General features: G+C 35.6%; 2 protein-coding genes across 3 annotated transcripts in view; one reads left to right on the top strand and one right to left on the bottom strand.

Annotated features, from left to right (window-relative positions):
- LOC140046447 (probable JmjC domain-containing histone demethylation protein 2C) overlaps nt 1–17,830 on the top strand; it is a 114,068-nt gene extending 96,238 nt beyond the window's left edge. The window contains exons 10-22 of one of the 2 annotated variants that reach the window (XM_072091092.1): nt 3–1,829; nt 2,181–2,253; nt 3,197–3,386; nt 5,450–5,664; nt 6,250–6,402; nt 6,915–7,013; nt 7,368–7,480; nt 9,032–9,703; nt 10,542–10,713; nt 13,535–13,756; nt 14,196–14,330; nt 15,025–15,341; nt 15,737–17,830. In XM_072091092.1, coding sequence (XP_071947193.1) covers nt 3–1,829; nt 2,181–2,253; nt 3,197–3,386; nt 5,450–5,664; nt 6,250–6,402; nt 6,915–7,013; nt 7,368–7,480; nt 9,032–9,703; nt 10,542–10,713; nt 13,535–13,756; nt 14,196–14,330; nt 15,025–15,341; nt 15,737–15,946 — 4,398 coding nt within the window. In that variant the 3' untranslated portion in view covers nt 15,947–17,830. Of the gene's footprint in view, nt 1–2; nt 1,830–2,180; nt 2,266–3,196; nt 3,387–5,449; nt 5,665–6,249; nt 6,403–6,914; nt 7,014–7,367; nt 7,481–9,031; nt 9,704–10,541; nt 10,714–13,534; nt 13,757–14,195; nt 14,331–15,024; nt 15,342–15,736 lie in introns of both variants that reach the window. The other variant, XM_072091091.1, reaches the window with a different exon arrangement.
- Nucleotides 17,831–23,402: 5,572 nt separating this feature from the next.
- Nucleotides 23,403–27,650, bottom strand: LOC140046443 (uncharacterized). The gene is made up of 6 exons (XM_072091089.1): nt 27,604–27,650; nt 26,887–27,008; nt 25,939–26,108; nt 25,148–25,256; nt 24,491–24,649; nt 23,403–23,893 (listed from the first exon to the last, which is right to left on the bottom strand). Exons 2-6 carry the CDS (start codon nt 26,987–26,989, stop codon nt 23,781–23,783), a joined length of 654 nt encoding a protein of 217 aa, XP_071947190.1. The 5' UTR covers nt 26,990–27,008; nt 27,604–27,650; the 3' UTR covers nt 23,403–23,780.
- Nucleotides 27,651–27,915: the final 265 nt, after the last annotated feature.

The following is a 27,915-nucleotide window of genomic DNA, read 5'->3' as shown; positions in this document are numbered from 1 at the left end:
AGAATGAACGTGAAGGATATGCTGGTCTTTTAGCGCAATCAGATGCACCACATATGCGGCACTACATGTCCCAAGAGAAACAAGGCGGTGATGGCCACTACCATCCTCATCGTCCCTCAAGTTCTTCATCAGAACCGAAGGGCTTCCAGGTTTACCAGCCACCTCTTAAATCGGAACCTGGCAGCCAGTCGTCTTTTTACTCCGCTGCTTCAAGAGCTGAGGAATTCCGACAAGTTGTCTACCCTAAAGTCGGTCATTTAAATTTATCTCATAAACAAGATAGCAGTTCTGAATTTATGAAAGGTTATCAACCATTTGGTCATACTTTGTCCTCAGCACCGCAAGCTGCTGATATCGAACATAGACTCTCTGTTACAGATAGCCGATATGAAAGTGGATTTCGCCACACAGACGCATACTCGAAACATGCTTCGGGTAAGAGCGGTAAGGATATTGGAGGGCCGCCGCCGCTGATACGAAGCGGCCGCGATTCACGAACCAAAGAGTCGTACCCAGGCATTCCATTTGGGTCAGAACGACCTGGTGATAGGAAACAAGAGTATAATCGTTATCATCTTGAAAATCAGTATCATTACCAGTATGGTGGTCATATGAGAGGGCCTGATGTGAAGGTGGAATCTGGAAGACAGAGCGCACCACAAGGTAAAGGTGTTCCAGTAATCTGTAAAACACCATCCTCTCATATGTCAAGTGAATCACCATCGCCTCATCACCAACAGCCATTGACTGTTAGAACGTCTACCAGTCAGCCACAATCGCCTCTTAAAGTAGCATCCCCGCAGCAACTTTCAGCGGCTGTGTTTAGGCCGATGGATTTATCGCAGGCAAGGACAGTTAACACTGCCACAACCTCTCAATCTGCAGCTACTCAGGGACATGCCTCGTTACTTATGTCTGCTCTAAGACCAAATGAAAGGGGTGAAATTACTGGTAAAAGGAAAACGTCTATGGAAGAGTCAATTGGTCCTAAGAAATCCAAAGGGAAAGATGGTCAGTCGTCTCCTCCTTTAGGACCGCTTGGCCATCCAGACAGAAGACCGCATCCTCACCATTCCTATGTACATCAGTACAACTGGTTTGTACAAGATCACAGGAACAATCCAGTGACAGGTGGTCGAGCAGCTGAACTATTAGCCAAAGATTTACGAATTGGTCGTAAAGAGGATGTTGAACTTAAAATTGAAAAAGTGGACCAATTTGAAAATGTTTCAAATGTAAGTGCTTCATCACCTGCTACTGTTCTTTCTGGAAAATCTGACCACCCAAGAATAAACGGTGCTATTTCGGACAGTGACAGCACCAGTACTCGATCCACCTCACCATCTGATAAATCAAAGCGGAATGACCCGCATACATCACCTAATAAATCTGCAGGCCATGTGAGTTTAAAGAAAGCCTGGCTTCATCGCCATACCTACACAAAAGATTCCTCATTAAGTGGGCCATCCGATCCTAAAGTCATGCGATTTTCGGATGGTAGCTCGGATTCACCTGGTCCAACGTCTTTGCATAATGGCCATGTGCGTCAGACAGAACTTGATAAAAAGTCGGACGTTTTAAACAAAACTGCCTGCAGCAGGTTTACAGACATTCCAGACGCCATTCCTGACCGTGTGTACGACTTTGAAACTTCGTCCACGTGTTCAGATGGCTCATCCGTTTCAAACAGTACAAAGAAGAAGTCACGGAAGAGCAAAGAGTCAAAGAAACCAAAACGCAAAGGTGCAAATGATAAGGATTCTACACCAGCCAAAGATCAAGAGTCACAAGATGCTAATAAGGATGTCAAAGAAAATGGCATTTTGCAGGTAAACTAAAAACATTCAATTATGTTCAAATCCTATGTTGTGCCAAACTTTTTTTCCCAACGATGTTAAAAAAATAACTATCTAGGCCCTATGTCATATTATAAATCACAGACACAGACAATCTGTATTTGCACCATGTTTGACTCCTAGCAAAACCCACTTTTAGAGCTTTTACAAAACAAGATACTTAACTTAAGTACGCCTTTAATAGCTTCTTTTTTAAAGGAGGAGAGTGCTTCCATGCATGGCATACTTCCGTGCAGACAGACATGCTTCCTATACAGGTAATTTCAAGAAAATAAGATCTTGACTACTTTGAGTAACAAACAAATATTGTTTTACTCTTTACAGCGTGATCCAGCCACCATGGCACCTAAGAAGTTTATCCAGACAAGAGCTCGCAAAGAACGCTCCAAATCTGATGGTAAGATTACAGGTACAGTATGAAAGATTCTCAACAGCATGCCTTTGTTAAGTCTGCTTCGTGGATCTTTCATGGTGATAAATCAACAACCAATTCTCTTCATTGGAAATTTTCTTTTTTATAATAAAACATCGTTTTACACCATACAATCATAAAGTTCAACATTAGGCGGTTTTGATTTTCTCCTATCCCAATCTCCAAACAAATTCATAGAATAATAATAATTGTTTAGATAAAATTTTGTATAAAATCAACAGTTTATTAATAAAGTACATTAATAAAGTACCATAGTATTATCTACTACTACTTTCTATGACTTACTAAAGCTCTGTCTACACTATCAAACTTGACAAAACAATGTGATGTGCCCATATATGGACACGATGATGTCATATCACTATCATATTTGGGCATATCACTACCATATTTGAGCATATCACTACCACATTTAAGCATATCAGTACCACATTTGGGTAAATCACACTTTTTGTCACATAATGTTTGATAGTGTAGACAGAACTTAATACTAATCTATACATTTTAAATATATGTTGCTTTTTTATTTGTCATAACCCTATTATGCAGTTACTTCTTTTATTCTTATTAACTATCTTTTTACTAATCCTCATTTTTTATTTATATGTAGTTTAGTTTGCTTGTTTTTCTAATTTTCTCATCTAATTTTCCATTATGTTGTCTAAATCTCAGTGGTGCATATCTTGTAGGTATCTGCCTACTATGTAACCATTTCTCACTGGTAATTGGGAGTTTTTCAGCTAATATCCACTCTGGGTTTCAGGTCAATTTACAATTTGGTTTCTGGTCTTGGATGAAGACTTGTGGATATTCACAAGCCGTCTCATTGATCCAGCCTAACAATCTAACAAGGCAACAAAATGTTTATTTTTTACCAACAAATAATATAATTTCTTTTTAATAATAGCCTTGAATATAACCCGTGCATTAGTGAAACCACCTATCGCAAAGCTAAAAAAGACAGGAGAGGCATTTTTACAAGATGGATCGTGTTGCGACGTGACGCCCAACTTGATGAAGTGCAGGGAGTGTAGAATGAAGCCAAGCAGTCGTCATTCCAAGCTCAACATTTTTTGTCGGTTTTACGCTTTTAGAAGGTAAATATAACAGCTCCTATATGTCAATACAGCAAATGTAATTGTTACAAGAAGTGTCTTGGACAGATATTCAACTATAATCAGTACAAAATTATCTATCAAATTCTCTATATGTATGTAAACCCACAGGTAGAATTATAATCTATTTATTACATAATACAAGGGAAATTAATTTTTCTTTTAATATTATTTATCCTTCATTTGTTACAAATATTGTATTGATCAATTAAGCCCAAATTTAGAATAATTTTTACCCAAAAAAATTATTCCAGTTTGATATTTATAGAGGGTGGGGTAGTTGGGGTTTATATCGGAATCATTTTAGAACTTAAAGAACCTTTGATTTCATCAAATAATGTACAATTCTAACTTTCTGATATAAATATGAGTGGAAAACTATTTGAGACAGATATATTTACAAAACCTCAGGACATTAAAATGTTAATCTAAAGTTCCTACATAACCTTGTTGGCCGACTAGCGATGTACGCATACACATCGGTCGGTTCATATATTGAAAGCATGCATGTTATTTTGCCCTTTGTATCTAGCAGTTGGCTGTAACCCATAAAATGATTTATATCTAATAAGTTAAAAACCACAATGTTTTCTGAAAGAAATTGATTTACTTTTAAAAGGTCATCTGATACATCAGGTCATGATGTTGTTTTCCCTTTCGAATAAAAACAACATTATAAAGCAGCCTATAAAAACAAAAATTGGGGACAGGAGGGGAAAAGTTACTATAAAAGAGGTTATGTTATTTGTTGCCATGACAAAAATCGCTAAATAAATAAACAAGTATGTGTGTAACATATCTGCCCTTCAATTAAAAAGAAGTAATGTTCTAAATGATGGTAAAAGGTAATAGCAAAAGGTTTATGTTATATTTAATTTGGCATGACGAATAAACAATAAATAAGTATTTTAATACATCTCAGGGATAAAAATAACCAAATATGTCTGTAATAATATCTACACTTTTATTAACAACATGTAATATTTAAAATTGAAAAAAATTCATCTCCTTCCCAAAATATTTTTGAAATCAAATTTTTGTTTTTAGTGAAGGTGAAGATAAACGTTGAACTTACCAACGTTTCGTGCGTGCGTTAGCATCGCACTTTTTCAAGGTAGTAATATTTAGAAATGATAAAAGAATTGGGGACAACCGATGAAAGGTTAATCGTAAAATGGGGTAATGTTTTTTAATATTGTCATGGGGAACAATAAATAAGGTTGAGGTACTGTCTCGTGTAGGAAAAAGTATAAAAAATAATAATACCATGTTGTATTGAGTACGACATTAGTAGCAAAAGGTGATCTGATTAATCTAAATAATGGATCTGTCAACAAAGTGTCTAATTATGATTTATCTCACAGTTATAGGGAAATCGGTTACTCTCGATTGTTACATTAAAAAACATACTTTCATTGCCTACCATAATGTTGCTTAGATCGTCAATAGCAATCGAAAGTTCAACTGGAAAAAAAATAGATATAAACGCCTTTTGTTTGATGTAATCAAGTCCATATGTTTGCATTCATTATCGATGAATAGATGTCATCATGAATCAAAATCTGTAATTGCAACCAGGCAATCCCGCAAATAATTACCATATTCAATGTCGACGATAGAACATACTGAATATTATACTACGTTACACGTAATATTTGCGAAGTATGTCGGAAAGTTTTCATTATTAAATTAACAAGCTTATTATTTCTGGTCCGTTTCTTTAAGCAAGATAGGGAATAGAGAAAATGAAAGTGTATTTTTTTTGTTTGCCTAAAGAATCTATTTATCCAGTAGGTAATTACTAACTGTCTGTTAACGTGCGTATGCAATTCTGGAAATATGCCCAATAGTTGCGGTTGTGTTCATTACGCATGCAAAGAATTAGAGAGTTGCTGGAAAAAAGCTTATATATATCGTATGGATGGGATTATACTTGAATTGCATTAACAATTTTATTATAATATAATTATATAAATATATATACAGTATATTACTTCACAAAAAACAACAAAATGATTACTGTTAAATTTGTATTTATTTTTCAGGCTGAAGTATAGTAGGAATAGCAACTTAACAATAGCAGGTTTCTCTGAGCCGTGTCACTGTGAACAGGAAGATCTTGACCCCTGGCTGCCGTACCCTGACCCAGACTGTCCGCTAGATGTGAACACGTCCAAGTATATTCTTTCGAAAGTTGGTGACCAATTCTGTGATTTGGTTCAACAGGAGAGAGAGGCAAAGGCCATTACCATGGAGAATGGTAAGTTATCTTAAACTCTGTCTACACTAACTTTATGTGATGTGCCCATATATGGACACGATGATGTCATTTACTACCACATTTGGGCATATCACTACTATATTTGGGCACATCACACTAGTTTGATAGTGTGTACAGAGCTTTATGTAGCTATTCTAAGTCTAGCCTATATTTCTTTGTCTACATTTTAATTATTTCCATAATTTTGTTCCATCCCAGTACTACTTCCTTGTATATAATATCTATCTATATCAATTACTGAATGAGTTATTCATATATTTAAAATGATAATTTATATAGATACTATATACGAGGGCAAAGTACTGGGATCGAATATAATTATATTATATATAATATGGCATACACTTTCTTCACAAATGCCTATTTCCTTTAGGCAGCATTTTTATTGACTATATAAGTAACAAAGCCATTCATTCATACATTCTGAGTATAGTAATAATACATTTCCTCTTATGCTTAATATAATTGCTATTCTTTCCTGTATAATACTCAAGTGTCTTTAACCCTTTAAATAAAGTTTATTTTTACGTTATACATAACTATGTTATAATATATTAATATTAGGCAAAATTGCATGGAAACGTGCCGTGACGGGTGTACGGGAAATGTGCGATACATGCGACACAACACTCTTTAACATCCATTGGACATGCCCCAAGTGTGGCTTTGTTGTCTGCTTGGATTGTTACAAATCGAGAAAGAACAGCGGTGATGAAGGTACGTACAGGCTGTATAACGCAATTGAGTCGTGTTTTTTATTTAGTAGTAGTCATCCGATTGTGAATTATAAATGAATTGGTAAAGTGGTTTCGCTCTGATGCTCATTTGAAGTGCATGAACTGGGAGCATCGTAATAATGATCAATCAAATATCACCGTAATATTTTATGATTTTCCATTATCTTTGTTTATTAAATGGAATTATAATTTACAAAAATCATTTTTTTTGGATTTTGTATGTCTAATTGATATGTTAATAATAAAAAATAAATCTAGATCCTTTAATTACAGTAATATTATATATATTATTATTAAAAAAAGATAAATTTCCATGAAAAGCTGTTCAATTAAAGTGAAGAAACACAGTACAGTATAGTAGGTTAGTTCTTTGCACTGTGTATTTTAGTGAGATATCTGGCTAGTAAAGTTCACTACATAGTTACATGCATTAAATGGTTAATAGTAGGTTTGTATGTGCTTATTTTAAGGATATATTATATTTTTTAATAGACATAGATGGGAAATACCCTCAACGCTGGCTGAAGTGTATAAAAGACCAAGTACATCATGTTGAAAATCTAATGCTCACACAGATTATACCCAAAGACGGTAAGTATCAAACAAGATCCTCCTATCTATTTACACCTGGACACCTTAAGGAATAAACCTTTCTCTTCAATATAACAGGCGTCACTCTGTTAACTTGAGTCAGGGAAAATTTTCATTTAACAATTTTGTTTAGCAATATTGCTAATCGAACTGATTTTTAAGTCGAGAAACATAGTTTTGTATTGTATTTTTTGCTACACAATTTTCAAAATGTGTAGCAATAAGGTTGTTTTGTATAGCTTGTTAACTTGAGTACAAACTATTTGAGTACAACTATTAAAACCTGTATTGATCTGTGTATACGTAATTGTCTCAAACACCATCTTAATTCTATATAATTACTTTCTCAATCAGCTCTGTGGGATGTGGGTGAGATGGTGCACAAGATGAGGGTGAAATGGAATGTCAACCCCAACTGTAAATGCACAAAGAACGGCAAACTTGCAGCAATCAATGGAACATCACAGGTTTGTTACAAAACATTTATGAGTTGTAGGGAGGAGTATTTGCACGACTGGGCAGGGACAGCTTAAGCAAAATACATCGCTGTAACTCAAATGATTCATACCCCTCAACTAATTTACAAATAATTTAGTACATACAGTATAACTCCACCCTTAGGACACTTCTATTCAGGGGACACTCCTATTATTAAGGCGATACATCTCACAGCAAACGTTAAATTTTCCCAATAAACCGAAAACAATGTTTTCAAACTACAGCCAACCCCATGTCAGTCCTGATGATGTCCCTTTAATAGAGGTTCTGCTGTAGTTACTACAGCCAACCCCATGTCAGTCTTTATGATGTCCCTTTGATAGAGGTTCTGCTGTAGTTAGTTTAGTACAACATTTGTGAGTCCTATAATCATTTTCATTTAATAACTTCTATTTGTTGTTAAATTTAAAAAATGTTTTGATCGTCTTATGGAGATAAACACATGTATTTAATGACAGGCACAGCATTTGTATTGCTCATCAAAAGATTAATTAAGATTAATTCATAGATTGTAGGTAAAAGGTTTATCTACAAATATGATTAATTTGATAACGCTTCATGTGACAAAAAAATGTGACATGCCCATATATTGACATGATGATGTCATATCACTACCATATTTAAGCATATCACTACCATATTTGGCCACATCACATTTTTGTTGTCACATAAAGTTTGATAGTGTAGACAGAGATTTAGATGTTTGCCCGTGTAAAAACCATGTTTGATATGATGCATTTAAAACTTGTACAACTTGTCAGATATAATTCTTGTTATGTTCAATTTGAAGGATGTATTCATTTCCTTCTCAATTCAAAAAACCCATATAGCGATAAACCACAGGCTGTTTGATAACAAGGGGCTGACCGACTTTGTTAATAACAACCCATACTGCGATAGCTTTTTGATTGCAAGGAGTCGGCCGACTTTGCTAAAAACAACCCATGCTGCGATAAACCCCAGGCTGCTTGTGGCGTCTGACTTTTGCTAATAACCCATACTGCGACAACTTTTTTATTACAAGCGGTCGGCCGACTTTACTATTATATTGACAACCCATACTGCGATAACTTTTTTTTATTACAAGCAGTCGGCCAACTTTTCTAATAACAACCCATACTGCAATTAACCACTTGTGCCGACTGACTTTGCTATGCGTATATTCTACTAGACAAAAATAAAAAAAATTGGCATTGGAACATTATTCAAATTATCTATGAAATTGAAATAAATATATCATTTTAATTCAAGATTCAAAGATTGGCAATCCAACCTTCTTACAATTTGAAAATATGCCAAACATGTATTGACTTCTTTCTATATATAGAATTGTATCTTTTCCTTGGTTTGTACTCTTTTTGACCCAAAGATACTTAATGATTGTAGTTTGTTTCAATGATTGAATAAAATTATTGAAAGGGGAAAAATATCCCACTGAATTTCTAACAGTAACAATTGTATCTGATGATGATATGGGTTTTTCTGTATAATATTTAATTTATTACATTTTATATTTACAGAATATCTTAGCTGAAACTGTGTTGACTGGACCTAAAATGAAATCAAAGGATAACAAAAATTCATCAAAGACGTCCAATTCAAACGCATCATCATTACAAATCCTTGCTGACATTGCTACATCGACACAATCGGACACAAACAGTCAAACTGGCGAGTCAGTAGAACCTCTGGATGACACAAAGGGAAACTCGACAGATAAACGTAGAGACTCGCCTTCCAGTACGTTGCGAGAACTATTAACAAAAACCGCAGATAAACTTGCAAAACCACCAACGACAATGTCTGGCGGTTCGTTCTTGTCTGCTTATTTTTTTAAAGGTGAAAACAACAGTGGAAAGCGCATGGTGACCGGGACGTTTGAGGATATTATTGCGTCTGTAGTAGAACAGAACATTGCATCAACCACCTTGACTAAACAAGAACGAAGTGCTATTACACAGACTAAACAAAGCAAAAATGCTAACATACAAACAATGGAGCCCACGGCCATGTTTATGAACCCTAATTTTAACTTAGAAGACGGCCAGGTTCGCCATACATTAGTAGAGTCTAGTATGAGATTCCCAGATGTACCGCATTCCTGGCTGTGTGATGGCCGTTTATTACGACTTCACGATCCACGACATAAGGGTAATTTAAGGATATTCCAGGAGCAATGGCGACGTGGAGAGGTAAGTTATTCAATCGGTAGTGTTGCTTAGTGGCATAGCCAGGGTTAAGCCAGGATTAAGGCGAGCGAGTGCGATCACTCACCTAACACTCCTAAACTGCCCTTGAGGAATGCGATTTACAATACTCTTAAATTTGGTAAACTTCTACACACCACAATATAAACAGCACCTCTGAATGTATTGAGGAGTGCAAATTTGTAGCATACCTATAATTTTCAAAAGACAAGGCCTGCATGGTTGTGATTTTTCTTTCTCTTTAGATAATTAAACATCAAATCAATTTAGGTGAATTCATCTACTCATTTTGAATCCATTCAAATTCGCAAATTCAGTAGCTTGTTGGCACTGGTCCAAAAACTGAAATCCAGTTGGTGGCATGTGATTGAAATCCAGTATTCATTGACATGCCATAAATTGTATAGAGACTAGACATTGTTCCTCTCCTCACAGACTTTCTGCAATTATATAAGTATAATATTGAAATGACATCCATTTGGAGCACTTCTTGTTACTATGTTTTTTGATTGATTGATTTATTGAAGTAATATATCGCTGAGTTAAAGAGGGGCTAATACTTGTTTGTCTTACTGAGTGATTGATGGTTTTCCATCAAGACTGTCTCTTTAAATATAGATTTTGGCTCCAACATGATTTGTTTTTATTGAAGAAACCGAAACAGCTTTGCAAAAGCGTTTCATTGAATTATATATATACTTGTTCTTAGAATATGTAGTTTCAGTAGAAAACTTCAGGGTGTACTAATGTGAAATAAGATTGGATAATTGATTGGTGCTGAAGTAACAAGTAAATAACAAAGTGATTGTTTTATCTCTTACAGCCGGTTTTAGTTAGCGGCTGTCACAAGGTCCTCAGCCAAAAACTTTGGCACCCTTCAACATTTAGTCGAATGTTCGGTGAGCTGGAGAATGACCTCGTGAACTGTCGCACCTCCAACGTCATCCAAGGAGTGCCAATGAAGGAATTCTGGGATGGCTTCGAAGACATTCGAAGTAAGTATTGGTCAGGATTCAGATTGTAAAGCTTTGTCTACACTATAAAACTAGTTTGACAAAAAAAGTGTGATGCGCCTAAATATGGTAATGATATGCCCAAATATGGTAGTGGTATGACATATATATCCATATATATGGACACATCACATTTTTTTGTTGTGCATAAAGTTTGATAGTGTAAACAGAGCTTTTTAGGCAAACATTTCAACCATGTCATATTTAACATGGACAAACTTCTAATATTCTAAATCAATGTTGGAACTGTATATAAACAACTTAATGTTGTCATGTCATATAGGTGACATTGTCATGTGCTTGTATAGTTGTATATAGGTGACATTGTCATGTGTGTGTATAGTTGTATATAGGTGACATTGTCATGTGTGTGTATAGTTGTATATAGGTGACATTGTCATGTGCGTGTATAGTTGTATATAGGTGACATTGTCATGTGTGTGTATAGTTGTATATAGGTGACATTGTCATGTGTGTGTATAGTTGTATATAGGTGACATTGCCATGTGTGTGTATAGTTGTATATAGGTGACATTGTCATGTGCGTGTATAGTTATATATAGGTGACATTGTCATGTGTGTGTATAGTTGTATATAGGTGACATTGTCATGTGTGTGTATAGTTGTATATAGGTGACATTGTCATGTGCTTGTATAGTTGTATATAGGTGACATTGTCATGTGCTTGTATAGTTGTATATAGGTGACATTGTCATGTGCTTGTATAGTTGTATATAGGTGACATTGTCATGTGCTTGTATAGTTGTATATAGGTGACATTGTCATGTGCTTGTATAGTTGTATATAGGTGACATTGCCATGTGTGTGTATAGTTGTATATAGGTGACATTGTCATGTGTGTGTATAGTTGTATATAGGTGACATTGTCATGTGTGTGTATAGTTGTATATAGGTGACATTCAATTTGAGTGTGGGAATTGTTTTTTAACCACCTAACAACGTCATGTTTTATTGGCAGATTGTTGGCATCATAAATGGCAGCAAAATAATCCCATTTGAGCAATTGTTTAGTTGTAATAGCCTGGCATATTTTTTACAGAAACTCTTAAATCTTGTTTTAAAACATTCTCAGTTCATGGTTTAAAACCAAAAAAATGTAGCGTTTACAATTGAATTAAAATTATTTTTAATTATAAAACTAGAGAAATTTAATTAGGAAATTTGCTGCTTGTTTGTTCATTTTTGCTATTGTTACATGTACGCATCCAAACACATGAATTGTCATGACCTAAATTTAACCGAGAAGATTTTAAACTAAATTTGAAAACTGCCTAGGCGAAGTATCTTTCCTAGTTTTAAATATACTTATAGAGGAAAAATAAAATACAATTTAAGATTAATAGTAATATGGCATAATTATTTCTGACCTGAACATTGCGTTGCCTTTATTAAGAACACATAGACATGAGTCAAGTGGCGTGCCGGAAACATCATCATTTAATGTTTACAAGGCCAAATAAGGTCATACGTTATCCATCAACCTTAATAATAATACAGTAAAGATACAGTGTGGTACTGCTGTTCATGTTCCATAGCTGCAATCATGATCTGTTTTAAATCTCAATGTTTTTATGTGAAAATTACCTGTTATTTATTAGCTGTGGTTCAGTTGCATTTACAGTATGCCAATTAGTTTGTGCCAAAATATTTTTTTATTCAAAATACTTCACTTAACTTGCTTATGTTTTTATTTAAGATAAATCTATGCTTGATATCCAAAGTAGATCTCTTTTATAGGCATTAATCATCATTTACAGGCCATACAAATGTATGGAATTCATTTATAAATGCACATAAGTATGCATAAGAAATAAACATTGAGAGAAAACATAGATAGGACTATCTTGTCACATTAAGCTCTGTCTACACTATCAAACTTTATTTGACGAAAATGTGATGTGCCCATATATGGACATGACGATGTCATATCACTACCATATTTGGGCTCATCACACTTTCAAACTAGTTTGGTAGTGTAGACAGAGCTTTAGTACATTAACAAACAAACCCATAAAGTTGGAATGCAAACACAACACAGCTGAAATGTTTCTAATTAAAAAATTTTCAAAAAAATCCTGATAGTAATAGAAAGCGAAAATAGTTAAGGTGTAAGTTTGTGTAAGTAGAATTATTATGTATAGTATAGTCACTTCTATCTGTATTAATTGTGTGACTAATGCAGCCATGTGACCTGGTTGTTTCAAACTGGTGCCCTGAAAATACAAATCCATCTAATTTTAGCCTTGAATGGCTGTCTTTTTTCGAGCAGCCCTGTACTTATCAAGGTGCCTAGATTAGCCATTCTCTCCCACCACTCAAATTGATATCAATTACTATCAGGAAAAAGTATCAGTGCCTAGCAGGTCAGTTGTGATTGAGATGGCTTCATTTCAATTTAGAAGCAACTCGTAAATCTATTTTACAGGTTATTGGATCTGACAATAATTTCCTTTCAAATGCAAGTTGTTTTCACATGAAATAATGTGTTGAGAATAATACTAAGAATATAGTCTATATATATATATGAGTAAAACCTAATAATATTAACAAATATAAATAAAAACATATTTATTATACATACATTAGATATTTGAAACATTTGAAGAAAAAAAATGTTTTTCTGAGGTTTGAGTAGAAGAAGCAAATTATATTTTAATACGATAATGTATGAAAAGTAAGGTATTATGTATTTAAGAATTATTGTATTTATTTTTATTTAACTGTTTTAACATGTTCAACATAATCAATATTCATTATTTATTTAATCTATTTTGTTGTTTAGATCGACTAACAAGCAAAAATCGAGATCCAATGGTATTAAAATTGAAAGACTGGCCACCAGCCGAGGATTTCAGCGAACTATTACCTGATCACTTTCAAGATCTTATGCAAGGGCTTCCTCTACCAGAGTATACGCATAGAAACGGACATTTGAACTTGTCATCACGGTTACCAGAGTTCTTTGTCAAACCCGACCTAGGGCCTAAGATGTACAACGCATACGGTAAAATATATTTGCAGACATTTTTTAGAATGGAGTGGAGTTGTAGAGCTTGTTAGCTATCCCATTGTTCTCTTCTCACTCCCAAAGATTTGGAGTAAGACTTTGTTTATGTAGAGCATCTTGTACGTTCACCTATGGTTACCTAAATATGATGATTGGATAATCTATTGTTTTTGATTAGTCAAATTACTTGTGTTCTACTTGTGTTCCTATGCTTTGTCCTAGCGGGAACCCAATCTCTAATGTTTTTTTCAAATTTTCTCTGTCTAAATTATTAAACTTTATGTCACAACAAAATGTGATGTGCCCATATATGAACATGATGATGTCATATCACTACTATATTTGGGCATATCACTACCATAGTAGTTTGATAGTGTAGACAGAGCTTAGACTGAACATACCAATTTGTTAAACAATTTGTCATTTTTCTTTATAGGTTCTGCCAGATATCCCAAGTTAGGAACAACTAATTTGCACCTTGACATCTCAGATGCTGTGAACATGATGGTTTATGTTGGCATACCACTGAATGAAAATAAAGGAAAACTTAGCAATATTGACTTTGAAAATGGTAATTGAGATTCATCTTCAAAATGATATTCTGTAACATCCTAAACAAATATAAAATAATTTATTGTTAAGCTCTGTCTACACTCTCTAACTTTATGTGATATGCCATATATGAACATGATGATGTCATGTCACTACCATATTCAAGCATATCACTTGTTTATATTCATAATTGTGTTGTAAAACTAGTTTGATAGTGTAGACAGAGCTTTACAATGGTCCAAACTAGCGTTTACCAAGATATAAGCCAATTAAATATTTTGACGGCCATTTTGTAAAGGCTTATAAAAGAACCCTCCCTCCCCCCCCCCACATGATTACTATCAGGTTTGGCAACATGGTTTATTTTGACCTAATTAAAATGTCTAGTTAGCTTTCCAACTTTCACCACAAATTACTGACAGGATACCTCATTTAACCTGACTATATCCTGTTATGACATAATTGATGTATCTACAAATACTGGTGATTGTAGTAAGCTAGTTAATTAACAGATCAAACTACTAGGAAATTAACAGAAGGATTAAAATGTTACTGCACAACATATTAATTTGTTATTCCCAGGTGAGTGGGTCAAGCTGTACGCTTTACTACATTTTAGGGTCCCTGATGAGTACTGTAATTATTAATGTTCAAACAAAGCTCATTATCACTGTTGCATTATGTAAACATTTGTATCGGTTACTCACTTTCAGATGCGTTTGAAGCCGTCGATCAATCAACTTGCGATGAACTGACCAAGAAACGTGTCCGGGATAAGACAGAAAAACCTGGTGCCCTTTGGCATATATTCAGAGCTGTCGATGCGGATAAGATCCGTGATATGCTACGAAAAGTGTCTAAGGAACAGGGTGAAGATTTCCCACCGGATCACGACCCAATCCATGATCAATCATTCTACCTTGATAAGAAGCTATTGGAAAGACTTAAGAAAGACTATGGCGTACAAGGCTGGGCTATTGTACAGTGCATGGGAGATGCGGTGTTTATACCAGCAGGCGCTCCACATCAGGTATGCTTTCTTCTACTTAATAATGCCGGACAAAATAATTGCGTTGTTCTTGAGCTAGTAGTTTTACTGTAATTAGCAGTTTGGAAATGTGAACAGTATAAATATTGGCCAAAATTAGTCTTAAGCCTGTTTTCAACTAGGTGACTTAAAAGAGTTGGTTTCTCGCATCACAAAAAGCAGTTGGAAGTATGAATATACATCCTCATAGTGGTAAACATGCTTTAGACCGAATTGGATAATTATATATTTCCATTCACCATAAGAATCATTGCCATCCTTTTTAAAAATGTTTTGGCACACACTCTTCAACTGTTTGTAGCTACATTCATGTTCTTGATTAAATTACAGACATTATGATACTATTATTATTATTCAAATACTTTTTTATCTGTCAGGTACACAACTTGCACTCTTGCATAAAGGCAGCTGAGGACTTTGTATCGCCAGAGCATGTACACCAATGCTTCAAATTAACGCAGGAGTTCCGTTACTTGAGTTCAACACACAGCAACCATGAAGACAAACTGCAAGTGAAAAACATTATCTATCATGCAATCAAAGATACCGTAGGAATTCTAATGTCTCATGAACCGCCAGGCAAATGAAACGAACATGTCGAAATAAATCAAGTTAATACCAGTTAAATTTGGTTTAATTCAGGAAATTCTAACGTCTTTTGAATATGCAGGCAAATTAAACATACATTATTGACTGACTGAATCCTGTTAATACCAGTTAAATCTGGTTTGCTCCAGAACTGTCAGAGTGAAACCAGTTTTGAGTGGGATTCATCTGCTAAAATCTGGTTTAGTCCAGAAATGTCAAAACCAGATTGAACCGCAATGAACTACTTTATTTTCAAGCTAAGCTGAGCTGAGTTTTACGTGTTTACAAGCAGGGCTTTTGTTTGAATATTTTAAATTAAAACTGATTGCGAAGAAGTTGGAGAAGAAATCGTAATAAGCTAAAACATCAAGATGAACACATTTTCTTATTAGACTGGACAATAATGATTTATATCATAGACAATTTGTCTACTGGAAAAAACTTGATGGTTTTTGCTATTTTATATATTATGGATAAATTACGAGGAGATTCCTGATAAATCCTGATTATGTTTCGAACTTGTATATCAAGAAAATAAAATATTCAGGATTGTGAAAATTAAGTGATTTTAATAAAAAATGTGTGCAGAAAATTATATATATTTTTCCTTGAAAAAAAAGAATGTAAAATGTATTTCAACAGAATTTATTTATATTGAAGACAAAATCTGGATGCCGTAATTATTTTTGTTTGTGGTGTCTATTTTATTCAACGTTTTCATTTTCACTTGGTTGTTGTGTAAGATGTTATAGAAATTACTGTTATGATTTCGTTAATTAAGCCATGACGATCCTTACCGGATAAGGAGTACGATGCCCCAATTCTCCATGCTAGTTGACTAACATGTACAGACTGTGTTAAGCCTACCCTACAATTAATTACACGTTCCCACATAGATGTTACTGCTGTATACTGTTTGTGTTCATAGCAAATGTTAATCTCACATGTACACTACTGGGGTAAGGCTGGGGTAAGGCTGGAGTAGGCGGAGTGGATGAGATAAATCCGTTATAATGTAGTCAAGCTATTTGAATGTTTCATAAAAGCACTATAGCATAACACTCATACCTCATATTTCAAACCTATAATAATTTCAATGTGAGTAGTTTCAAAAGGAATATATTTTATGATTTAATTACTAGTTTGCCTTGTAACCATGGAAACTCATCTCCTGGAATTTTTCTTTAAATATATGTATTGCAGAATTTTTTAGTGTTTTTAAATGTTTATTAAAAGAAAATAGAAAAATGCACCAAAATTTCGTATAAAATACAGTATAACATTTTTTGTCAAAAGAAATGTATAATTTGTCAACACATTCTCCCTGTTTTCCAGGGAGATGAGCAAATTGGCATCTTATTTCAATAACTCATTACAAGATGTACATAGTGTATAAAATACTTGATTTAACTGTAGAAACAAAAAATAAATGTTTCTTTTTAAAATTGAGATAGATCAATTTTAGTTTAGTACCAACATGTTTTTTTTTGTAGAATTTGATAATGTAATTTAAAGAAAGTATGTTTGTAGATTTGTGTCTCATTTCTTGCTTGTGTATAGCTAATTGCGTGTTGTTCGACAGATTCATACTATTGTGTTCAAATCAAGTTTACGTTAAAAATTTATCATTTAGATGGATTCAACATTGTGATATATATGTAATGTGATCTGTACAAAACTCTTTAAAATAGTGTTATTTTTATATGAATGTGTGACGGCTTGTCGACACTGTGAGTTTAGTGTCGTTGCAACACTTAGGCTCTATCGTTGAAGGCTTGATTGTTTAGCAAATACAGCCCTGTTTTATCATATGTATATTTTACCTTTATTGCTATTTCAAACACATAAAATGTTGGAAAAAATGAAGAAAAATACAACAAAGAATTTGAAATGAAATTGTTTCGAAGTTTCTTATTGTTTGTCATTGCTAACGAATGTCTATTATTCAAGCTAATAATCTTCATTTTCAATCAATCAAGTTTTACAAGAAAAATATGAGAAATAAAGTTGTTTCCAAGAACTGGAATGACTTGCATGGACAAAATAACATGGGGAATATATTTTTTCAGGGGTAGGTATGATGTTTTTCTAGATGTGTAGTTATCATAACTGGTAGTTATCCTAGTTGTAGTAGATAAAGGGGTAGTTGTCCTATGCGTTGTTGTAGTAGATAGAGGGGTAGTTGTCCTATGGGTAGTTTTCATAGAAAAGGGGTAATTGTCCAATGGATAGTTGTAGTAGATAAAGGGGTAGTTGTCCTATGGGTAGTTGTAGTAGATAAAGGGGTAGTTGTCCTATGCGTTGTTGTAGTAGATAGAGGGGTAGTTGTCCTATGGGTAGTTTTCATAGATAAAGGGGTAATTGTCCAATGGATAGTTGTAGTAGATAAAGGGGTAGTTGTCCAATGGATAGTTGTAGTAGGGTAGTTGTCCTATGGGTAGTTGTAGTAGATAAAGGGGTAGTTGTCCTATTGGTAGTTGTCATAGAAAAGGGGTAGTTGTCCTATGGGTAGTTGTAGTAGGTAGAGGAGTAGTTGTCCTATGGGTAGTTGTCCTAGATAGAGGAGTAGTTGTCCAATGGATAGTTGTAGTAGATAAAGGGGTAGTTGTCCTATGGGTAGTTGTAGTAGATAAAGGGGTAGTTGTCCTATGCGTTGTTGTAGTAGATAGAGGAGTAGTTGTCCTATGGGTAGTTGTCATAGAAAAGGGGTAATTGTCCAATGGATAGTTGTAGTAGATAAAGGGGTAGTTGTCCTATGGGTAGTTGTAGATAGAGGAGTAGTTGTCCTATTGGTAGTTGTCATAGAAAAGGGGTAGTTGTCCTATGGGTAGTTGTAGTAGATAAAGGGGTAGTTGTCCTATGGGTAGTTGTAGTAGATAGAGGGGTAGTTGTCATAGAAAAGGGGTAATTGTCCAATGGATAGTTGTAGTAGATAAAGGGGTAGTTGTCCTATGGGTAGTTGTAGATAGAGGAGTAGTTGTCCTATGGGTAGTTGTCATAGAAAAGGGGTAGTTGTCCAATGGATAGTTGTAGTAGATAGAGGAGTAGTTGTCCTATGGGTAGTTGTAGTAGATAGAGGAGTAGTTGTCCTATTGGTAGTTGTCATAGAAAAGGGGTAGTTGTCCAATGGATAGTTGTAGTAGATAAAGGGGTAGTTGTCCTAGATAAACGGGTAGTTGTCCTATGGGTAGTTGTAGTAGAAAAGGGGGTAGTTGTCCTATGGATAGTTGTCATAGAAAAGGGGTAGTTGTCCAATGGATAGTTGTAGTAGATAAAAGGGTAGTTGTCCTATGGGTAGTTGTAGTAGATAGAGGAGTAGTTGTCCTATGGGTAGTTGTCATAGAAAAGGGGTAGTTGTCCAATGGATAGTTGTAGTAGATAGAGGGGTAGTTGTCCTATGGATAGTTGTCCTAGATAAAGGGGTAGTTGTCCTATGGGTAGTTGTAGTAGGTAGAGGAGTAGTTGTCCTATGGGTAGTTGTCCTAGATAGAGGAGTAGTTGCCCTATGGGTAGTTGTAGTAGATAGAGAGGTAGTTGTCCTATGAATAGTTGTCCTAGATAAAATAGTAATTGTCCTATGGGTAGTTGTAGTAGATAGGGGAGTAGTTGTTCTATGGTTAGTTGTCCTAGATAAAAGGACAGTTGTCCTATGGGTAGTTGTAGTAAATAGAGGAGTAGTTGTCCTATGGTTAGTTGTCCTAGATAAAGGACAGTTGTCCTATGGGTAGTTGTATAGATAGAGGGGTAGTTGTCCTATGGATAGTTGTCCTAGATAAAGGGGTAGTTGTCCTACGGGTAGTTGTCCTATGGGTAGTTGTAGTAGATAGAGGGGTAGTTGTCCTATGGGTAGTTGTCCTAGATAAAGGGTAGTTGTAGTAGATAGAGGGGTAGTTGTCCTATGGATAGTTTTCATAGATAAAGGGGTAGTTGTGCTATGGATAGTTGTAGTAGGTAGAGGGGTAGTTGTCCTATGGGTAGTTGTAGTAGATAGAGGGGTAGTTGCCCTATGGATAGTTTTCATAGATAAAGGGGTAGTTGTGCTATGGATAGTTGTAGTAGATAGAGGGGTAGTTGTCCTATGGGTAGTTGTAGTGGATAGAGGAGTAGTTATCCTATGGGTAGTTGTCATAGAAAAGGGGTAGTTGTCCAATGGATAGTTGTAGTAGATTAAGGGGTAGTTGTCCTATGGGTAGTTGTAGTAGATAGAGGGGTAGTTGTCCTATGAGAAGTTGTAGTAGATAGAGGAGTAGTTGTCCAATGGATAGTTGTAGTAGATAAAGGGGTAGTTTTCAATCCTATGGGTAGTTGTAGTAGATAGAGGAGTAATTGTCCTATGGGTAGTTGTAGTAGATAGAGGGGTAGTTGTCATAGAAAAAGGGTAATTGTCCAATGGATAGTTGTAGTAGATAAAGGGGTAGTTGTCCTATGGGTAGTTGTAGATAGAGGAGTAGTTGTCCTATGGATAGTTGTCATAGAAAAGGGGTAGTTGTCCAATGGATAGTTGTAGTAGATAGAGGAGTAGTTGTCCTATGGGTAGTTGTAGTAGATAGAGGAGTAGTTGTCCTATTGGTAGTTGTCATAGAAAAGGGGTAGTTGTCCAATGGATAGTTGTAGTAGATAAAGGGGTAGTTGTCCTAGATAAACGGGTAGTTGTCCTATGGGTAGTTGTAGTAGAAAAAAGGGGTAGTTGTCCTATGGATAGTTGTCATAGAAAAGGGGTAGTTGTCCAATGGATAGTTGTAGTAGATAAAAGGGTAGTTGTCCTATGGGTAGTTGTAGTAGATAGAGAAGTAGTTGTCCTATGGGTAGTTGTCATAGAAAAGGGGTAGTTGTCCAATGGATAGTTGTAGTAGATAGAGGGGTAGTTGTCCTATGGATAGTTGTCCTAGATAAAGGGGTAGTTGTCCTATGGGTAGTTGTAGTAGGTAGAGGAGTAGTTGTCCTATGGGTAGTTGTCCTAGATAGAGGAGTAGTTGCCCTATGGGTAGTTGTAGTAGATAGAGAGGTAGTTGTCCTATGGATAGTTGTCCTAGATAAAATAGTAATTGTCCTATGGGTAGTTGTAGTAGATAGGGGAGTAGTTGTTCTATGGTTAGCTGTCCTAGATAAAAGGACAGTTGTCCTATGGGTAGTTGTAGTAAATAGAGGAGTAGTTGTCCTATGGTTAGTTGTCCTAGATAAAGGACAGTTGTCCTATGGGTAGTTGTATAGATAGAGGGGTAGTTGTCCTATGGATAGTTGTCCTAGATAAAGGGGTAGTTGTCCTACGGGTAGTTGTCCAATGGATAGTTGTAGTAGATAAAGGGGTAGTTGTCAATCCTATGGGTAGTTGTAGTAGATAGAGGAGTAATTGTCCTATGGGTAGTTGTAGTAGATAGAGGGGTAGTTGTCATAGAAAAGGGGTAATTGTCCAATGGATAGTTGTAGTAGATAAAGGGGTAGTTGTCCTATGGGTAGTTGTAGATAGAGGAGTAGTTGTCCTATGGGTAGTTGTCATAGAAAAGGGGTAGTTGTCCAATGGATAGTTGTAGTAGATAGAGGAGTAGTTGTCCTATGGGTAGTTGTAGTAGATAGAGGAGTAGTTGTCCTATTGGTAGTTGTCATAGAAAAGGGGTAGTTGTCCAATGGATAGTTGTAGTAGATAAAGGGGTAGTTGTCCTAGATAAACGGGTAGTTGTCCTATGGGTAGTTGTAGTAGAAAAAAGGGGTAGTTGTCCTATGGATAGTTGTCATAGAAAAGGGGTAGTTGTCCAATGGATAGTTGTAGTAGATAAAAGGGTAGTTGTCCTATGGGTAGTTGTAGTAGATAGAGGAGTAGTTGTCCTATGGGTAGTTGTCATAGAAAAGGGGTAGTTGTCCAATGGATAGTTGTAGTAGATAGAGGGGTAGTTGTCCTATGGATAGTTGTCCTAGATAAAGGGGTAGTTGTCCTATGGGTAGTTGTAGTAGGTAGAGGAGTAGTTGTCCTAGATAGAGGAGTAGTTGCCCTATGGGTAGTTGTAGTAGATAGAGAGGTAGTTGTCCTATGGATAGTTGTCCTAGATAAAATAGTAATTGTCCTATGGGTAGTTGTAGTAGATAGGGGAGTAGTTGTTCTATGGTTAGTTGTCCTAGATAAAAGGACAGTTGTCCTATGGGTAGTTGTAGTAAATAGAGGAGTAGTTGTCCTATGGTTAGTTGTCCTAGATAAAGGACAGTTGTCCTATGGGTAGTTGTATAGATAGAGGGGTAGTTGTCCTATGGATAGTTGTCCTAGATAAAAGGGTAGTTGTCCTACGGGTAGTTGTCCTATGGGTAGTTGTAGTAGATAGAGGGGTAGTTGTCCTATGGGTAGTTGTCCTAGATAAAGGGTAGTTGTAGTAGATAGAGAGGTAGTTGTCCTATGGATAGTTGTCCTAGATAAAATAGTAATTGTCCTATGGGTAGTTGTAGTAGATAGGGGAGTAGTTGTTCTATGGTTAGTTGTCCTAGATAAAAGGACAGTTGTCCTATGGGTAGTTGTAGTAAATAGAGGAGTAGTTGTCCTATGGGTAGTTGTCCTAGATAAAGGACAGTTGTCCTATGGGTAGTTGTATAGATAGAGGGGTAGTTGTCCTATGGATAGTTGTCCTAGATAAAGGGGTAGTTGTCCTACGGGTAGTTGTCCTATGGGTAGTTGTAGTAGATAGAGGGGTAGTTGTCCTATGGGTAGTTGTAGTAGATAGAATAGTAGTTGTCCTATGGGTAGTTGTAGTAGATAGAGGGGTAGTTGTCCTATGGGTAGTTGTAGTAGATAGAGTAGTAGTTATCCAAGGGGCATATTTTTCTTAGATAAAGGGGTAGTTGCTTTGGGTGTAGTTGTCCTTGATAGAGTGTTAGTTATCCAAGGGGGCAGTTGTTCTGGGTGTAGTTGTCCTAGATAGAGGAGGTGTTCGGCAAATATACAGTAGTTGGCCAGGTGGCAAAGAGTCTAGAACCATGCACATATATCACATAACATAATGTTTAGATATTTGCCAATTTTTACTATAATAGTACAGTGACTGAAATGAACCAGATAGCTTACCTAATACTGCGTCAATAAAGATGGAATACAGTAGTTTATCATCATGGAGGTGTCATATAGAGTTATTTTTATTTATTTATACTGGTCTCCGAGAAGGTCCAGTTATCAGTGGCTGTGTGTAACTAGTACATCGGGGTAACCATCTACTCGTTTCGAAATATGTACTAGGTTCTTTAAATAAAGCGCACATGAGCTAGATGTGTACATTGGACCTACAGTTTATAGCCCTTATCTGAGAATCATTCTACCACCAGAATAATGGAGCGATTGTTATGGCAACGTAATCACGTTTCTTAATCGCTTGGCCACTCTCTCGCTAGTTGTCTGCGGACCAATATTTACAGCCTAATTCGCAATTGTTGGCTTGTTTACCTGCGGTACAGCTAACAAAACCGATTACTAATACAGTATTCAAATAATGTACTTTATTTATAACTTATACAAAAACAAAATGCAAGACAAAGATAATACAAAATATTATATACAGTATAATTTACAGCTGATATTTACAGAAGCTATTTTACATCTACAACAATACCACAATTAATTTTTCAACAATGGTGGTTGTATGTAAAAGTATACAAGATCAAAATAACCTACTTAATTAACCGTTACTAAATTAGCAATAAATGCCGTTTTATAAAATCCTAATTTCACACAATATTGAACCAATAGAATTCTTTCATAACTAAACAGTTTGAATTATTTAGGCACGATTCAGTGTTAAGACCACAGTTCTAATCATCTTAATGTTTTTATCATAATTCTTAAAATCTTAAAAGGGATGTTTAGATTTCCAAATCCTTTAGTAAAGAATTGATGTCAAGAATATCCACATCATTAACGGAAGGCAGATCCAGTAGCTGATCAGAGAGTGGTGATTCAGATGGCAAGGTAAAATCTGTGGAAGAAACAACACATCTTAAGGTATGCTTATGTGAACGGAACTGATAGGCACCAGTGAGCGGACCGGCGGTTTCCGCTAAGGATAGATACAGATTCTATGTGGGACAAGCTACGCGGTTTCACGCTTACGTTACTGCTCATCTGCGTAAATTGGCCTTTTTTTGGGGGGGTAATCACACATTGTATTATTACATATTGCAACAAAATAAAATCATACGTTATTGACATAAAAAGTTACTGTATTATGTGCCAGCACTAAAAAGCTATTATTATACTGTATTGCATACTAAGCAAAACTAAACAATATCCTGGATTTATAAAGCACCTTATGTTGCGAAATCTCTAAACGCTGTATATATTATTACCCTGGTCATTTTTGGATCAAACGCATATGGAAACATAGCTCCCATAATGCAGCTAGTAATCAATGTAAAGTTGTGTCTAAACTGTACCAGGTACCCATTTGTACACCTGGGTGGAAAGAGGCAAATGCAAGTAAAATGTCTTGCCTCAAGGATAAAACCGATTTGATCTGTATTCAAACCCACACATGGCAGAGAATCATCTCTTTGATTAGATATGTAAATAGTACCTGATGTGTCTGTGTATGGTCTCTCGATTGGATGCAGGGTCAGAAAAGAGAAGTCTGGAACTATATCATCCACATCTCGTAGCCCTGTCTGCATTATAGGCAGGGTACGTTTAAAAAGGTTCATGTTTGATAGACGGTGCTCAGGTGGTAACTCAAATTCTACAAAATAATTAAGCTAGACTGTCACGATTATTTACCTATACAGAAATTGTACAATGATATTACACAGAATAGAAGCTTTCATACATACATTCAAATGTATTACTAAAGCACTATCAATTTATAGTAGGCCTATAATTTGACAGGCAAACACCCCAGTGAAAGAAATCAATTATTAATTATATCTATAAACGGTGAAGATGATAATCTTTTGCTCCATATGCAGATGGGCCTTCCTGGTTTTGTGCAAATCTAATGTAGATAGCAACTCTTTGTAGGCTTCCATCTTCTTAAGCTCTGTCTACACTATCAAACTAGTTTGAAAAAAAAGTGTGATGTGCCCACATATGGTAGTGATATGACATCATGTCCATATATGGGCCCATCACATTTTTTGTCACATAATGTTACAGAGATTTAGTTGGTTGGTGTTCAGTTTCATGCTCACATGTTAATACAATTTACATACAAACTAAAAGAAGAAAAACTTGTTATTACCAGATTCGATGTCCTCAAAGATGTGCATACTTTCAATTGGAGGATAGGCATCTTCAGGTTTAGCCGATTTCGTAGTGTCTATTAACTTGGCCTTTGGTTTTTTAATGGACTAGAAAAGTAGAACATGCATTGTGTTTGTCTCATAACTATAAATATATATAAAATACACTAAACAAAATATTAGGTAGACATGGTCTCATCGTAACCAATTTAAAAAGATCTCTAAATTGTTTTGGCAGCACCTTGAAGTTTACAGACACAGCTATGTTTCAATGCAAAATAGAGGGCACTGAATTATGTTCTTCTTCTATGAAAGGGTTCTAATAAAAAGTATACCAAATGTCAATATTGTGCTATATTAATTTTTTAAAATAACTATTTATAAGATGCATGGTATCTTAATTAGTTTGAATACTTTGGTCTTGAGGCCTGTTGGACAAGGGCGTAGTTCAAAGCAGTCCAATTGCCTGGTGTGTGAATGTTATACTAAATCTCTAATAATACCAAAACATAATTTTTTTGTACCAAAGTGAAATTATTAGGGAGGTTTCGCAATGCTACAAATACGAAAACGAAAACGTCGTATGTTCATAAGCCAGTAAAAATCTGTTTCGCATGGCGACGAAATATTGAGGGCACCATCCAAAATATGATTGCTGTATATGTTGCTTGGTTAGCATAACATCAAAGCGAGTGAGGACTTTAAAAACTGCTATTTATCAAAATTGAGCTGTCACACGAATATGATTTTGTAGCGTTTTGAAACCTCCCTAATATCAATTTTATGGTACCTGTGCACTTGGAGTCAGTGTTGACTTCTTCAACGGCATTTTCCTATTGATTGGTCCTTTCTTTATAGCACCACTGGGTTTCTTGGCTGTGCTCGTCACATTACTGAGGTCACCAAAGGCACGACGAGGCGTAGCTAGACTTGATGCATTGGAGAATGTCTTTCCTATTACTGAAACATAATGTGAAAGGAATACATTTTGTATGCATAGAGATTTAACATGTAGCAGAAGACTAGAATGTGAAATAGGTGGCTGCGGCAACAACATGGATATTTTAAATGTAAGGAGATCCGCAACATGGCCAATTGCTATTAGAGGTATAATGTTGATTATTTAGAGGTATAATGCCAATTTATTATTGGGTATAATCAAAGAACTTGTAACACAAGAATCTCCTGTTCGTCCAAAGCTTGTAACAATTTCGAAAGGCATTGTTGTTTAGAATAGAGCTAATGGGTGGCGCCATTGTGAGCCATGGAGTAGCGCGTCCGCATCAAATTAGAAAGTCAAAATCATAGAGGGGATCTGCTAATACTATAGCGGGGATAGAGTAATTGACTGAGCCCTCTATAAGAATTAATAGTTTTGACTTCATAGTTTGGAGAGGGCGCTGCTCCATGCTGTGCAATGACGTCGCCCAGTTTGACCTTTTAACCCTGTACTTCCAATACTGTGTTTTGAATGAAAATTGAACAGGAGATTCTTGTGTTACTTTGGTATAATGTTGATTATTTAGTGGGTATAATGTTGATTATTAGGGGGTATAAAGCTGATTATTTAGGGGGTATAATGTTTATTATTTAGGGGGTATAATGTTAATTATTTAGGGGGTATAATGCTGAGGAGGATGTAGGAGTTGAGGATGAATTAAAATCATTGTAATCCCAGTATTCAGTTGGTTGGGTTATTATTATTATTTCAGTTCAAAAGCATTAGAATTTTACTGACTACTAGGCCTAGAAGCTGCTGATGTACTTGACTTTCTACTTGATGCATTCACAGATGTTGCATTCTCCTGGTCTACATATGGTTGAACAAGTGATGTTGCCATTTTCAAACTGCAGTGTGTTCTGAAATAAAACAAAGAAAATACATTTGGCATAGGCCTACATCCATTAGGAATTTTTAGCTAGGCCTTTATGAAGTAGCCGTAGCCCAAACAAGGCCTAGAAAAACATATTGTACTTACATAAGCCTAGCTAGGCCCTACCTAGGGCCTAGACAGATGTTTTTATTGTTAAAATTAATTAAAAAAACTTCTAATACTAATACTAATAGCCTAGGCCTAGCCCTAGGCTAGCCTATTTTAAAGTTAGATACCCTGCATAGCCTAGCAGAGGCTCAGTCAAGTGTGAGGCTTATCATAACAGTAACTAAGCCGAATACACGCTAGGCCTAGGCCTATATTTCAGGCAGAAAAGAGTAGGGCCTAGCTAGCCTAGGCCTATCTACCCAGCTAGGCCTATACTAAGGCCCCCTACCTAAAAAAAGAAGCCGCGGCTAACAGTTTGAATCAATCGGGAGCCATACATTATGATTATTTATTAAGCTCTAACAAGATTATAAGCTCGATAGCATTTATATCAAAACAAAATATGATCCCAAAATATCATATATATTGGTATTAATTCAAGAACCACATTGCATTTATTTATAATTACTTACGGTACAAAATATAAATGTTATTCTTGTGACCTGTCGATACGAAATGGGAGAATTAAAAAATGTGCGCGATGTTATCTTTCAACATTGACCAATCACAGTGTCGTTATCGATACAACCTATTGAGGGGGCTATACATTTTTACAAGCTGTGCACTTTTTTGTCGAAAAAAAGACGCAAGCCCCCTACCACATCCATATAGTGCACTAAGTACCATTCTAATGTATACCCCTTTCTTTTGACCTTACGTCTGAAATTCACTTTGTGTATACGAATATTACTTTTACTTTGGTGATCACTAATATTCTGCTTTAT

Source organism: Antedon mediterranea, chromosome 4, assembly GCF_964355755.1.
Source record: "Antedon mediterranea chromosome 4, ecAntMedi1.1, whole genome shotgun sequence".
NCBI lineage: Eukaryota > Metazoa > Echinodermata > Crinoidea > Comatulida > Antedonidae > Antedon > Antedon mediterranea.
This window is presented reverse-complemented; position numbering and strand designations above follow the sequence as displayed.